Here is a 13,504-nt window from a genome sequence, read left to right on the forward strand (position 1 = left end):
TTTGGGCGCAATGTTATGGCTGCATCTAGTAAGTTGTATGGTATCTGCTGCACAGCAAGAGGTCTGTGTCTGTTAGGGTTTTTATTACAAGTCAGTGAAAACGGCAAAGTTGTAGCTGGAGATACTTTGTGACGCTTTATATCGGCTGGAAAGGTCTCCAGCTGTCCAGTGAGGATGATCGTTTTGCATTAAGGCGGGTTGGCTTGGCTAGCCCGAGTGCCACTCGCAGGCCCGCCGCGGACCGCAGGAGCCAGGCCTCGGCCACTCCCGACGCGCATGCGCCGGCGGCCCTCCGCCGCCCCCCTCCCCCTCATCATCCGGGTCCCCGGCGAGCGGGCGCCGAGCGCTTGTCCCGCGGCCGAGCTGCTAATAAAGTTGCGGCGCGTGCACAGCGCGGCGACGGCGTGAGGAGAGCGCGCCCGGGCGGCGGGGAGGTGAGTGAGGGGCCCCGGGGCGGGCGCTCGAGGCCCAGCGAAGGGACACGCGTGGCTAAAGCGGCCTGCGTGCTGCCGGGGGCCTAGCGGGTCCCGGCTCGGGACCGGACGGGACGGGACGCCGCGCGGCGCGGGAGGCCCGGGTGCTGAGGAGGCCCCGCTCGGCCGACGAGGCCGGCGCGGACGAGGCCGCTGCCACCGCGGCGCGCCACCGACGCCCCGGCCCGCGGAGCCGCGCAGGCGGCCTAGGCCGAGCGCGCGCCCCGCCGCTTTGTGTCTGCGAGATAAGGATCCGCGCTTATCGGTGGGAATTACACTCCGGCCGGCGGCGACCCGCCCCTGCGGCCGCCCGCCCGTCACTCTGGGGACGTCGCAGAGCCTCTCGCGCTGCGCTCAACTTTGTGTGAGGAACCGAAGCAGCTTTTGTCTCACACCCGGACCCGGTGGTTCCCTTGGGCATGCGTGCCCAAGTTCATACTCCATTTCCTCCCCCTGCCCTCTCTCCTCTGCGCTTCTGGCTGCGCCGAGCTGGGAGCCCCAGCTCTGAGAACTCCCCTGTGGCGGTCGTCTTAGGTCCGAGCATGCTCAGTGGCCAGGGCTTTAAGGTTGGAGAAGGAGCTGGCGAGGATGGTCGAGGTATTTGGAGGTGTGCCAGCGATCCGAAGTGTGTGTCCGGACTCCGGTTGCGATGGCACCGGCGAAAGGAGTCTCGGCCAACCTGGAAGTCAGGAATGGCCGAACACTGTAGTCTAGATCTTTATCTTGATGGTAAAAGACAATGTTTCCTGAGCAGCTGGAGGGGGGTGGGGGGGCGTATTCCTGGCTGCTTTTGCCTTTAAACGGGTGTGGTGCTAAGTATATCTTGTTTATCTTTCTGTGGAAAAAGTTTTGAAGTCTGGTGGAGTTTGTCACATCATGCCTGTTGCCTAGCACTATTAAGTGTATTCCTACCTAGCAACAGACACTGGGTGATCAATGGCGTTTGTTGGTTGCTTTTACAGAAGGGTACATGTGGTTTTCTTCCTGACGGGGTCTTGCTATGCAGTCCTTGAACTCCGGCCAATCCTCCTGCCTCAGCTTTCAAGTGCTGGGATCACAGGGGTGAGCCATCACCAAGTCTGGCTGTGTTTTTCTTTTTTAAACAAAGAGTGCTTGGATTTTCTTAGTGTATGGGGGGTTACCGTTAAAGTTGAAAACCCTGTAGGTTTAGAAACGCTGAGGGTAGTTCAGTGTTTCTGCTAGATGCCAGCCCATACTGCCTGTCGTATGGAAACAGTTTCTGCGTGCAGCAGGACCGGTTCACACTCAACTGCTCTAGCAGAGGTTATGTCTCAGATTTCGTAAAGAAAGAGTTAGTAGTCAGTAGTAACAAATCAAGTTATTCCTTTTACCCTTCTTGGTAACGTTTTTCCCCTCTAAAACAGTCTATCAAAATATAACCTATATAAAGTTTATACATATTATGCTTAGAGGAAAAATAATTTTGTAGCCAGGCATGGCAGCCCACACCTTTTAATACCAGGAAGGTAGATGTGTTCCAGGCCACCTGGGGGCGGGGGCGGGGGGCTGCATAGTGAGGCTTTGATCGAAAGATATTTCATTTTGAGTGTGATTGTTAGGTGGTGACGTCCACGGCACCTCTCCTTCCTCTGCACTTCCCCACTCAGTCCTTTTAGATAGCTGCTGCTACCACTTCAGCTTCCACCGTGTCTTTGTCACAAACGCTGTTCATCATTTTGTCACTTTCTGTAGGTCATAGATGACTCTTCTCAACTGACTTTTTCTTCCTTCCCAGACAGGCACTCAGGTAGCCCAAGCTGGCCCCAGACTTGCTATGTAGTCCAGGATGCCCTTGAACTCCTTCCTACCTCTGCCTCCAGATGCTAGGATTACAAGCCAGGGCCATCACATCTGGTTATTTTGTTTTGGTTGGGTTGCTCTTCTAGCAGCTGGAACCTGTCCACTCTACTTCACCAAACACTCAGATTGAGTCTTCCATGCATCCATATCATACGATATAGTTAAAAGAAGGAGGAAGGCAGTGGGCCTGGGGAAAGTCAAATGTTTGCTCTGTTCTGTGCAGTTTAGTTGGAGCTGCTTAGCTGGTTCTTTGTGGTGGGCACCACAGAACTGGGTGGATGATGTGTTGCCTTTCTTTTCCCTCTGGCAAAGTTATCCATTGATTGCAGTGTGAAACAGTGGCCGACTGTGGCTAATGAGGTCTGAATCAGATTGTTGTGTGCTGCTGGTTATATAACACGGTGAGAGTATTATTAAAGGTTGCAGTCTGTAGCAAGGTAGAGAGGCAAGTACATTCTGCTGACCCTCCTCCCTGGGCTTTAATTTCTGGCTGAACCTGAAGGCACTTTAGGCTACAACTGTAATTATACCTGGGCAGCCTGTTTCCTGTTTGTGTGATGGACTCAAACATCATGATTTCATGTGATGATGTCTTGCCCTCTGTGTTAGAGGCAGCATGTTTCCCTACTGAAAACAGATTGGTAGCTCAGTTGAACAAATTTCTTTTCAATGTTCTGAAGATTAGGCAGTAAAATTACAGTGTTTTATTTCTTAGTATCATGTATTGAAATTTAATATAAAATTCTTCCCACAAGCATATTCTTTGATGGTAGGTTTTAATTTACCAGTGACGTGCAGTGTGGATCACGACAGCTCTTGTGATAACTGTGTTTGTTATTACCACATGTGCATGTGGGTTCGGGCAGTGAGAGCCGCATCAGCGCTAATTCCAAGCCTTCATTCCTCTGCTTATCTGTCTCCATATTTATTACCTTTATTTCTGTTCTGTGTTCTTAACCTCCTAGTGCTTTGTATGAAGGACATTGTATTTCTTCAGGTGTTGAAGGCACCTTAGATCCTGTGGTTTGCCAGCATACCTACCTCCAAGAGGTCAGGTACTGAATAAGTTTTTTCCTTCTTTGATGAACAGTCATAGCCTGAGGAACAATTCTTATCCCACTAGGTGACATTCTGGAGAAAAGCTGAGAAAGTTGGATCTAAGGAAGCCGTGGTGCACAGATTTAAGAGCCTCTCACCAAAAAGATGATGAAGGGTTTTCTCTTCAAGCCCCTGGAAGTTGACCTGTGCCTTTTTACACCTTGTTTTTCCACTTCTGAACTTAGTAGAACATTAGCAATTTGGAATTTTCAGGGCAGGGGCCATCTACTTATTGCCACTACCATACAACTTTTACCACCAACCAAAGCTTGAAAGTGATGTGTATGTGTACTGAGTGGAACATTTAGAAGTCTTCCAGAAGAGTTGTTAACAACTAGATTCTTAGGAGTCTCTAATTCCTCAATCTTTTATTTATTTATTTATTTTAGATAAGGTCTAAATAGTTCTGGATGTTTGGGAACTCACTATGTAGAGCAGGCTGGCTTCAAACTCACAGAGATCCACCTGCCTCTGCCTCCCTAGTGCTGGGACTAACAGTGTGTGCCACTGTCTAATTTCCAAATCTCATAGGTCACATATTTTAAGTCTTTATTGTTTCACAACTTAGGATGATGTAATTACAGAACATTAAGCTTTTTCAAAATTAATCAGCGAGTTCTGGGTTTACATAGTTTTGATAAGTGGGTGAATGTGCCCACATATATACACAAACACCTTTTTTTCTAGCCAGGTTGGAGGTTTGGTTCAGTTCTAACAGAGGTATTTCCAGTAGTTACTCTCTCTGCCTTTGTTTACTATCTTTAATTTTTTTGAGATTAATTTATGGAGGAGGCAGGAGAATTCCTTATTAGGACAGTTTCCTATGTGATCCTATAATTTTATTTCACTAGTTATTAATATTAGTGTGCATTTATGTAAATAGATTTTGTTCTTGAATCCTTTGTGACCACTGTCTTTGCTTGAATTGTAACTGTAATTGCTAGTTTGGTATTCCATAGACATTTGTAAATATATTGATCTTTTTTGAGAATTTTAACTGGAGTTTCTCTTCTGATTGCCTATATGCTGTTTTGTTACAGAAAGTAACAAAAGCAGTAGCAGTTACAAACACCGAGGCCTTCTCAGAATGGATGCCTCAGGAGGGACCACTTAGCAGATTTAGCTTTGCTCTCAGGAGATAATGGAGTTTGCCTTTTGCCTAGATGGTAGGCTCATAACTGGAGGTCTCATTATCCTGCAGTGTATCCCTGGGAAGAAGAGGCACAGCAGAGACACTTACTCTCTTAACTCCCCTTCCTTGCATCTTCTAGTCTCGTAGGTGAGAGTGTAGTTAACTCATTGACTGTTTTCACTCTTTAGAGTTGAGTGCAAATTAAATGATGACCAGAACAGAAAAGCAAGCCGTACTGGCTTTGTTTGTTTGTTTGTTTGTTCTTCCCTTCTAAGTGGGGCACTTGTACTCTCAGGTGCAAACAAGGTGCTGGAGAATACCATTGCAGGACATTGGGATGGATACTGTAGACACCAGCTAGCTGTCTGCTCCAAAGATTGTGTTGTGATTGAGAAGAGAGCTCTGTGAAGTAGACTGGCCTGCTCTGTGTCTGGCCGTGCGCCTGCAAGCCCGTACAAGCAGTTTACTAATGGCGGCAAGGCAGGGAGTCTCGTGGGCTCTGTGGGGGTGAGTGATACATCTAGATCAGACTCTGCTTAATCAGAGGCCGGAAAGAAGCGACTGCAGCTTAAAGGGTGGTTAAAACCCGGGAAACAGATATCTGGACATGGGGGATAAAAAGTAGAGACAACTGGTCATAAAGAGAATGAACATGATTACACTTTGGGAAATGTCAGGACCCCGTGTTCATCCATCCAGACGGCTTTCAGAGCTTTGTAGAACTTCGCGTGTCTTTTTTTAAATTTAATTTTTATATGTATGAGTATTTTGCCTGCATGTACATGCCTGGTGTCCAAGTTGTTCAGAAGAGAATGTTAGTACTGGGAGTTGAACCTGGGTCCTCTGCAAAAGCAACAACTTCTGAGCCATCTTTCCAGCTCATCTTGATGTTTTTGAAATTGGGAGTCAGAATTGGGGAAAATGGTGAATTGGTTTTTTTTTTGCCTTTCTCTAGGAAAACAGCATGCGTGCTTATGTGACTGGGACCTTTCTTCCTTTACAGATGTTTCTGTAAAGAGGTAGATTTATTAATCTAGAGGCTTTTCTGTTTGGAGTTTTCTGCCAGCAATCATAGATGCAGCCTATACATTCTAAAATAATTGTATACCGGGATGTAGTATCTCTTAGGTAGTGGTGATGGGTGTTCTATCCCTTGTGATTGTTGGTAACTAGCTATAGTTACCAACAGAACCAGAAGGGTAAGAGCTTTTTACAGCTTCATCTTGACTAGCCTAGAAGGTTAACTTGGTCGTCTATTTGCAGGTAACTTGCTTCTAGTAACTTGATTCTGAACTTCTTGATTCCCAAACTTGCTACCTAACCTGGATTCCTGGTTAAATTGTGGGAAGGTTTTGTTTTGTTGTTGAGGTGGGTGTCCCTGGCTGTGGGACTCACTGTGTAGATCAGGCTGAGCTCAAGCTCAGAGGTCACCCTGCTTCTGCCTTTTGAGTGCTGGGATTAAAGGCATGCACCACTACACCTGGCTATTTTTTTAAGTTTTATTTTTAATATTCTCCCTCCATCTCTGCGTGTGCATGTCTGTGTGTGTGCCTGTGTGTGTGTGTGTCTGTGTGCGCGCACGGGGTTGTTGTATCTTCTGGAGCTGGAGTAGTCACAGGTGTTTGTGACCCTCCTGACTCTGGCGTTGGAATCCTCAGCAAGAGCAGTGTTGAGCCAGCTCTATAACCTCTGAGCCAGCTCTCCCACCCCAAGATGCCGATGAAGAATTTTGGGAAAAAAATGGTATCATAATGTTGCCTCTCATAAGAGAGTTCATGCATGTGCAAAATGTCTATGTATTTAAGGGCCATAGAAAAGCTGTGTTAAAGCTCAGTTGACATCCAAATGTACATGCTGGTGAGTAACTCTGAGTGTGAAGACTACAGGAAAGTTGTGGCCCGCAGTGACCCGTCACTTCACAGTTGTAAACTCAATCACGTGAAGGGATGTGGGAAAGGGAAGTGCATAGAAACCCTTGAAATAGAAGTCAGGCCTTCCACCATGTAGGGAAAATTATTCGGGTACAGAAACATGTACTTTCATTTCCAACCCATTTGTGCCCTGATGATACAGGTTCTTTGAGACACAGGGGTTGAAGGCTAGCTTGACGGCACAGTTACCTGTCGGGAAAACCAAAAGCAGTTCAACTTGACCTGTGCTTTATGGAACGTCTGAACTCAAGTCTGTGAGACTGAGGTTGAAACTCAAACAATATCAGAAACCCGGGAGAGATGATTAAGCAGGAGAGTAGGAGGGGCTATGCTGACGATGTTCTGTCAACAGTGAGTCAAGACGGTCCATCAACCCAGGGGCTCAGGAGGAGGCACCCCCACCCCCACACTCCTTCAGTGCAGGCATGGAATCACCTATGGGCCTGAGAACCCAGCTGAGAAAAGACTGGGTCTTGGGACATGGCTCGTGGGCTATGTGCTGGTGAAACTTGTCTTGTGTGTACATTTAATCCTTAGATGCTGTCTTTACCATAGCATATTTTTGTTCATGGATCAGTTGTTTGTAAATAGACTTGATTGTAGAAAACTGAAGCAAATTTAGAATACCCTTAAAAATGTAGGAGATAGGGCTTTACCTCTGCGTCTAGCTAATCTGATTTTTTACGCTTGTTTCTGAGAGATTTATTCCTGTAAAAACTGCCAGTTATAATTTTTCTCCAAAGGTTTGGCATAGGTGCCGGTGAGTTGTGGCTCATTGTGTAGCATTGATTTGCATGGGATAATATTGTCAAGAGAGTTTGCTTTGACTGAAAGCTTTGGGGGAAATTTGACGAATTATTTTGCTTGCCTTTTATTTTGGATTGAAGTAGTAAGACAAGTTTGAGCAGAGAGTGGGGGAGATGTTGTTTCTAGGAGTTTAAAAGTCTGAGCGTGAACTCTGTCTCTCTCTGGGAAAGAGTGTTGGATGGAGAGGGGGTTCTGTGTTGGTCAAGGCAGGGAAGAGCTGAATTCTTGAGTTACTAATCTGTGTTACTGTGTTATGATATTGAAGTCTTGTGAAGCTTAGCAACCTTTTATGTGCATTTAATATGTATACCACTAAAGTCCTCATCTTTGTTTCGGCTCCCTATCAGCCTTCCTGAGTCAGCTGGTGACAGACCCCAGTCTTCCAGTCACTCAGGGTGACACCTTGGAATCATTGTTGACTCCTGTCCTCACAGCCCCTATCTCTCCATCAGGAGTCCTGTTGTCCCTTTGTCTGCCCTGCTGTCAGTCGCCTGCTCTTGTCACTTAGGTGACTTCATCTTTGAGCGCACTAGCCAGAGTACATCTTTGTTGTTTTGTCTTGTTTCTGAGACGCCTCCTCAGCCCTCTAAGTCAGTCCACATCTGACCTACAGCGTCTGTTAGTCCTGAATCTCTTAGTGTTCCCATGGCCGCTCTGCTTCTCTTCCCTCTTTGATCCAATCCTTGCCTTCTCTCCTGTTTACTTTATTCCTAGGCAGCTTTCATTTCTTGCTGACTGAGCTCAAATAAGGGAAGACTGGGTGAAAGCTGATAATATATATAATGAGATTGTGTTAAATGTTGTAAAAACTAGTTTGAAAGTAAGCATATGGAACTGTAATTCTTGGTCTCAAATGACATAATCTTATTTTAAAGTAATAAACAATATTTTGGAGAACTCAAAGGAATATAAAATATAATAGAGATCTGTGTTTTAATATAAAATATTATTTAAAGAAAATTCACTGGAGAGGAAGAACCTGGCATTTGAGTTGTACTATGACACGAACAACTTTAAAGGTGTCAATAACTACTGAAATATCATTTATAAGTGTTGGGCATTGGTTCTCATGCTTTGATTTAATTGGGAATCTGAGTGTCTAAACACTGAAGGACCTTGTCCCCAGTTGGTTTTTGATCTATCAGTAAAGATGCCAGCCAGTGGCTGGGCAAAGAGAGATGGGGCAGGACCAGGATTCTTAGATTTGTGTAGGGGGCGAGAGAGGAGAATGGCCATGACTTTGGGCAGGGGATGAGGGGGAGGGGAGATGGATCGAATTTAGAACTGCAGAGGGAAGATGAGCATAGACCCGAGGGCCTCACAGAAGGTAACAGGGCAGCAAAGTTAAAGGTAGATTTAGAAGGTGTTGAGCCAGGAGAACCAGAGGGAAAAGTATGCTAACCCTCGGAGGATGAGAACTGCCCAGCGTTGAGAAGCCTAGGCATTTTAAAATAAACTGGTGTGGGTGTGTGTGTGTGTAGCTTTATGTGACTAGCTTTGCATTTAGCATTATGCTCAGAGTTTATTCCTGGCATGGATTTTTTTTAGTGATTCATGTAACTTTCATCATACTTATATACTCATACATATACTCAAGAAGATAATGAAGAAACCTCCTAGACTGAGGTACATAACTAAGTATGAGTGAAATCAGCGGTGTGCCTAAGTGGCGTGCTGCGGGTATGTTGCTAAAGCCAGCTCTCTCTTGCCCAGCCCTGGCTCTCAGAAAACACAGGGAAGTGACTGCACTGTGCACTGTGCGTTGTGTTGATGCCGTTAGGTGAGAACCTTGCTTCACCCAGAGCAGCAGCTCAGAGTTCCTCTGCAGTGGTGGCTGTTGATGTCAGCTTTGCTCCTTCCACAACAGCAGGTGAATGTTAATGGTCAGACTTGCTGGTAACAAAGACCAAGTCATTGTGCTCAGCAAGTTCCAGGCAGTTGTGAGCCTCTAGATGTGTTGGGAACAAAATTGGGGTCTTCTGCAAGAGCAGTAACTGCTTTTAACGGAGCCATCTTTCCAGCCCCAGCAATTACATTCTTACAAAAAAAGTTACCGAGATTGTTGAAATAGCTGTGTTCTTTTTAAAAAGTTTAAAAACTTAACCTTTGTGAGTAACCAGTATCCCTGTGGTTGCCAATAGTGCCATCCTTACTCCATGCCTTCTAACAGACTGCAGCAATGACAGCCATGGACAGAAGCTCTGCCACATTGTTTGATCCCTCTGTGACAGTGATAACTGGTCAGGAAAGTGCTCATTTAAAGTAAAAGCACTTCTTGGAGTTGTGTTTGTTTGTCTTTTTTAAAGAATTAGAGTATATACCTTCAATGGTTCATCTTTTTACATTTATTTATTTGTATTTTATGTGCATTGGTATTTTGTTTGTGTGAGGATATCAGGTCTCCTGGAACCAGAGTTATAGTTGTGAGCTGCCATATACGTGCTGGGACTTGAACCTAGGTCCTTTGGAAGAGCAGCCAGTACTCTTAACCACTGAGCCACCTTTCCCTCCCCCCTTCTTGAATTTTGTTGTGAAAAGAAAATGCTCAATTTTAAATTATGAACATGCATTAATTGTTAAGATAAACAGTGAATGAATCAATGCAAATGATTACATTTAATGTTCCTCATAGAATAGGTAACAACATCCTTCAACATGGCATTAACAGCATTAACATTAAGTTTTTATTTTTCAAAAATAATGTGTAAAATATGTATAAGAGTCAGGTGTGCTGGCTCATGCTTTTAATCACAGCACTCAGGGCTGAGGCAAGAGAATGGAGACTTCAGGGTTGGTCTGAGCTACAAAGTAAGACATTAAACCAAAAACATCCTAAATGTATTTTACATCTTTCTGTCATCTTTTGTGTGTGCATGTGTATTTGTGTGTGTGTGAGACAGACAGACAGACAGACAGACAGAGAGAGAGAGAGAGAGAGAGAGAGAGAGAATCTGCCTGTGTGTATGTGTGTCTATATTTCTCCCAAAGGTTTCTGTTACTCTTTTCATAGTCAAATTACTCCTGAGTTTCTTGGAAAGAATATGTTGTTTGCACATGACCATGAAAGTAGTATATCCAAAAGCCTCGGTATTCACAGACAGACCCCTGGAGCAAGCCCACTGGGCCCTGCTGCATTCGTCACATGTGTCGTGGAGGCAAAGGAGACCTGGAGTCATGCTGGTGCTTAGACTACTTGCTGTGCTGTGAATGGTCATGTCCTTTATTTCTGATTTGGGAGACACTTAGGTCCCTTGCCGACATGCAGAGGGTGAACTGGAGTAACTTAGTTGACAGTAAGTAGGATGTTGAGTATGTCATGTGGTGAAGCATGCTGATCTCTCAGGTATCTGTCTGTAACTGCCTACCGTAACCCACAGTGAGGTATAATTTCAAGCTCCACAGAAGGTTTTTGGGACATCTTCTTAGGACCAGCTAAAGTCTCTAAAGCACTCTATCAGTTTTGTCCATTTTTGAATGTTATAAAATAGAATGACATGTAAATTTTTTCATTTTTATATCTGAAGTTCAGTTATATTTTGTGTCTGGATATATTCTATTGTATGAATTCCATTTCCATGATTGGGGCTTTTACATTCTCTGGACATGTGCTTTTCTCTTGAGTTCATAGCATTCATTTATGTCAGACTTATACCTGGAACTAGAATTGGTGGGCCATAGGGATCATTGTTCAGCATCAGTGGATGCTGTCAAGCATTTTCTAAAGTGGCTGAGCTGCAGTATATGAAAGTTGTGTTTGGTCTGTGTTCTTATGAATATTTAATTGCTCTCTCCCACCTCTTTGGCATATTAAGAGCCCTTAGGTACACAGCCTGTGTGGCTGCGTCAAGTGTAGTTTAATGTTTAGTTCTTTAGGAACCGTTGTAGTGATTCCCATGTGGCTGTACCAGTCTGCAGCGAGCAAGAGTTCTTTCTTCCCCAGCATTTGCTGTTTTCTTGATGACAGCCACTCAGACAGACTGTCTGAGTAAGATAGAATCGCTAAGTAATTTTAGTCTGTATTTCCCTGATGGCTAAAGATGTTGAACACTTAAACATTTGTATGTCTTCTTTGAAAACTGCTATTTCATTAGCCCACTTTTTGATTGGATGATCTTTTCGGTGTGAGTATTTATGGCTCATTATCCTAGGTATTAATCCCAGCTGCTATGTACTTGCTGAAGAGTTTTCCCCCAGTTCTGTAATCTGTCTCTTCACTGTGCTATTTGTTATCTTTTCTGTTCAGAGCCTTTTAGTTTCATATCATCCTATTTGTTCATTCTTAGGAATATTTCCTGTGTTGTTGGAGTCATTTTAAGATAGTCCTTGTGTGTATTTATCTTTCTTAATGTATTTTTTATTGGATATTTTATTTATTTACAATACAGATGTCATCCCCTTTCCCCATTTCTCCTCTCTGAAACCTCCTATCCTATACTCCCTCTTCCTTTATGCTTTTATACCATTTTGATTACATACATGTATTAAGGTCAGTTCTAGGTTGAGGGTCTAGCAATACAATAGATGCAAATAGTCAAGGAACAAGCAATACAATATACACAAATAGTCAAAAGAAAAGGCAAGGCATTAAACCCAATTACGTGAATACTCCTGTGATCACTGTTTCTAAAGGCTTATCGGGATGACCAAAGTATCTGAGCTTACTTCCCTGTCCTAGCCCAAGGTCATTTTCATGTCTGAAGCCTACTTCCTTGTTCTAGCCTAAAATTTAGATTCCTGTCTGAAATTACTTCTTTGTTCTAGCCTAATATTTAGATTCCTGCCTGAGATTACTTCTTTGTTGTAGCCTAAGATTTAGATTCCTACCTGAAATTACTTCTTTGTTCTAGCCTAATGTCAGATTCCTGCCTGAAGCCTACTTCCTTGTCCTTGGCCCATGTCATATTCCTGACAAGAAGCCCATTTCCTTGTCCTTGGCCCATGTCAGCTTCTTGTCAAGCAGCCTCAAAGGCTGTCCACCTCTCTCCCTTTTTTATTTCATTAACAAGACTGAGCCTGTCTTAGGTCATTCTGACAAGAATGCCTTCCTTACCTGTCATGGAATATGCATTATCAAAAGCAATGCTTTTATGTTTTAGGTTGTTAAGGCTCTGTGCAGAACCTTACCCGTCTTTGGCTTGCCAGTCTGTTAAATTAATAACTCTGTCTGGGGGGTCCATTATCAGTTTCAAGTCATGTACTTTGGCTGCCAGGCTGTTGACATAGTTAGAGACAAGCTTTAACACGATGAGCAGAAATAAAAGTATTCCCAGGTACGTCTTATGACAACTCTTATTCTGAGTCTGCTCATCTTAGATGTCTCTTTAAACTTCTGCTTTGCCACTGAACTATTTGGTTCTGAAGAAGGAATTGAGTGGCTATAGGAGTTTTAGAGACATTTTTGTTTTCTGGCTTTGTGCTTTTTGTTTTACTTTGATTGCTTCTCTACTTTTATTTCTGATAAAATGTTCTCACTTGTGCTGACTAGTCTTCTTAGACTGAATTAGGCTCCTTCTGCCCTCTCTTCCAGGACTTGTACTAATGGAAGAAGCATATGGCATCTGTAAAGTTAAATGCTACTCCCCCCCTCCACTTGGACCTTCTGCTTGAGACCTGCATGTGACTTTTCACCTGCGATCTACACTTTTTGTATCTACTGACTTTGATTACAGGAGAGTGTCTGAAGATTTGTATCAAATGACGTCAATGGCCAGCTTGTTTTCTTTCACTAGTCCAGCCGTGAAGCGATTGTTGGGCTGGAAACAAGGTGACGAGGAAGAAAAATGGGCAGAAAAGGCAGTGGATGCTTTAGTGAAAAAGCTGAAGAAGAAGAAGGGTGCCATGGAAGAGTTGGAGAAAGCCTTGAGCAGCCCAGGACAGCCAAGCAAGTGTGTCACTATCCCCCGGTCCTTGGATGGACGTCTGCAAGTTTCTCACAGGAAAGGCTTACCCCACGTTATATATTGCCGTGTTTGGCGCTGGCCAGATTTGCAGAGCCATCATGAGCTAAAACCATTGGATATTTGTGAATTTCCTTTTGGATCTAAGCAAAAGGAAGTTTGTATCAATCCGTACCACTATAAGAGAGTGGAGAGTCCAGGTAAGTTTCACTGTACTGAGAATAAAAACAAAAACATCAATATGTCTCTCACCACTTTGCATATAACTAGGCTTATTAGCTAAATCCTGCATTAACTTTTGTTAAAGATTCCATCTGAGAAGGAATTCTAGCTTTAAGTTTAGCT

General features: G+C 44.1%; 1 protein-coding gene across 4 annotated transcripts in view; it reads left to right on the forward strand.

Moving 5' to 3' along the window:
• Positions 1–363: 363 nt before the first annotated feature.
• Smad5 (SMAD family member 5) overlaps positions 364–13,504 on the forward strand; it is a 31,064-nt gene continuing 17,923 nt past the window's right edge. For 2 of the 4 annotated variants that reach the window (XM_028772054.1, XM_028772057.1), the window contains exons 1-2: positions 364–434; positions 12,790–13,359. In XM_028772054.1, coding sequence (XP_028627887.1) covers positions 12,957–13,359 — 403 coding nt within the window. In that variant the 5' untranslated portion in view covers positions 364–434; positions 12,790–12,956. Of the gene's footprint in view, positions 435–1,517; positions 1,536–12,663; positions 13,360–13,504 lie in introns of those variants that run through there. The other 2 variants (XM_028772056.1, XM_028772055.1) reach the window with 2 other exon arrangements.

This window comes from Grammomys surdaster, unplaced genomic scaffold, assembly GCF_004785775.1.
Source record: "Grammomys surdaster isolate TR1022 unplaced genomic scaffold, NIH_TR_1.0 211, whole genome shotgun sequence".
Taxonomy (NCBI): Eukaryota; Metazoa; Chordata; class Mammalia; order Rodentia; family Muridae; genus Grammomys; species Grammomys surdaster.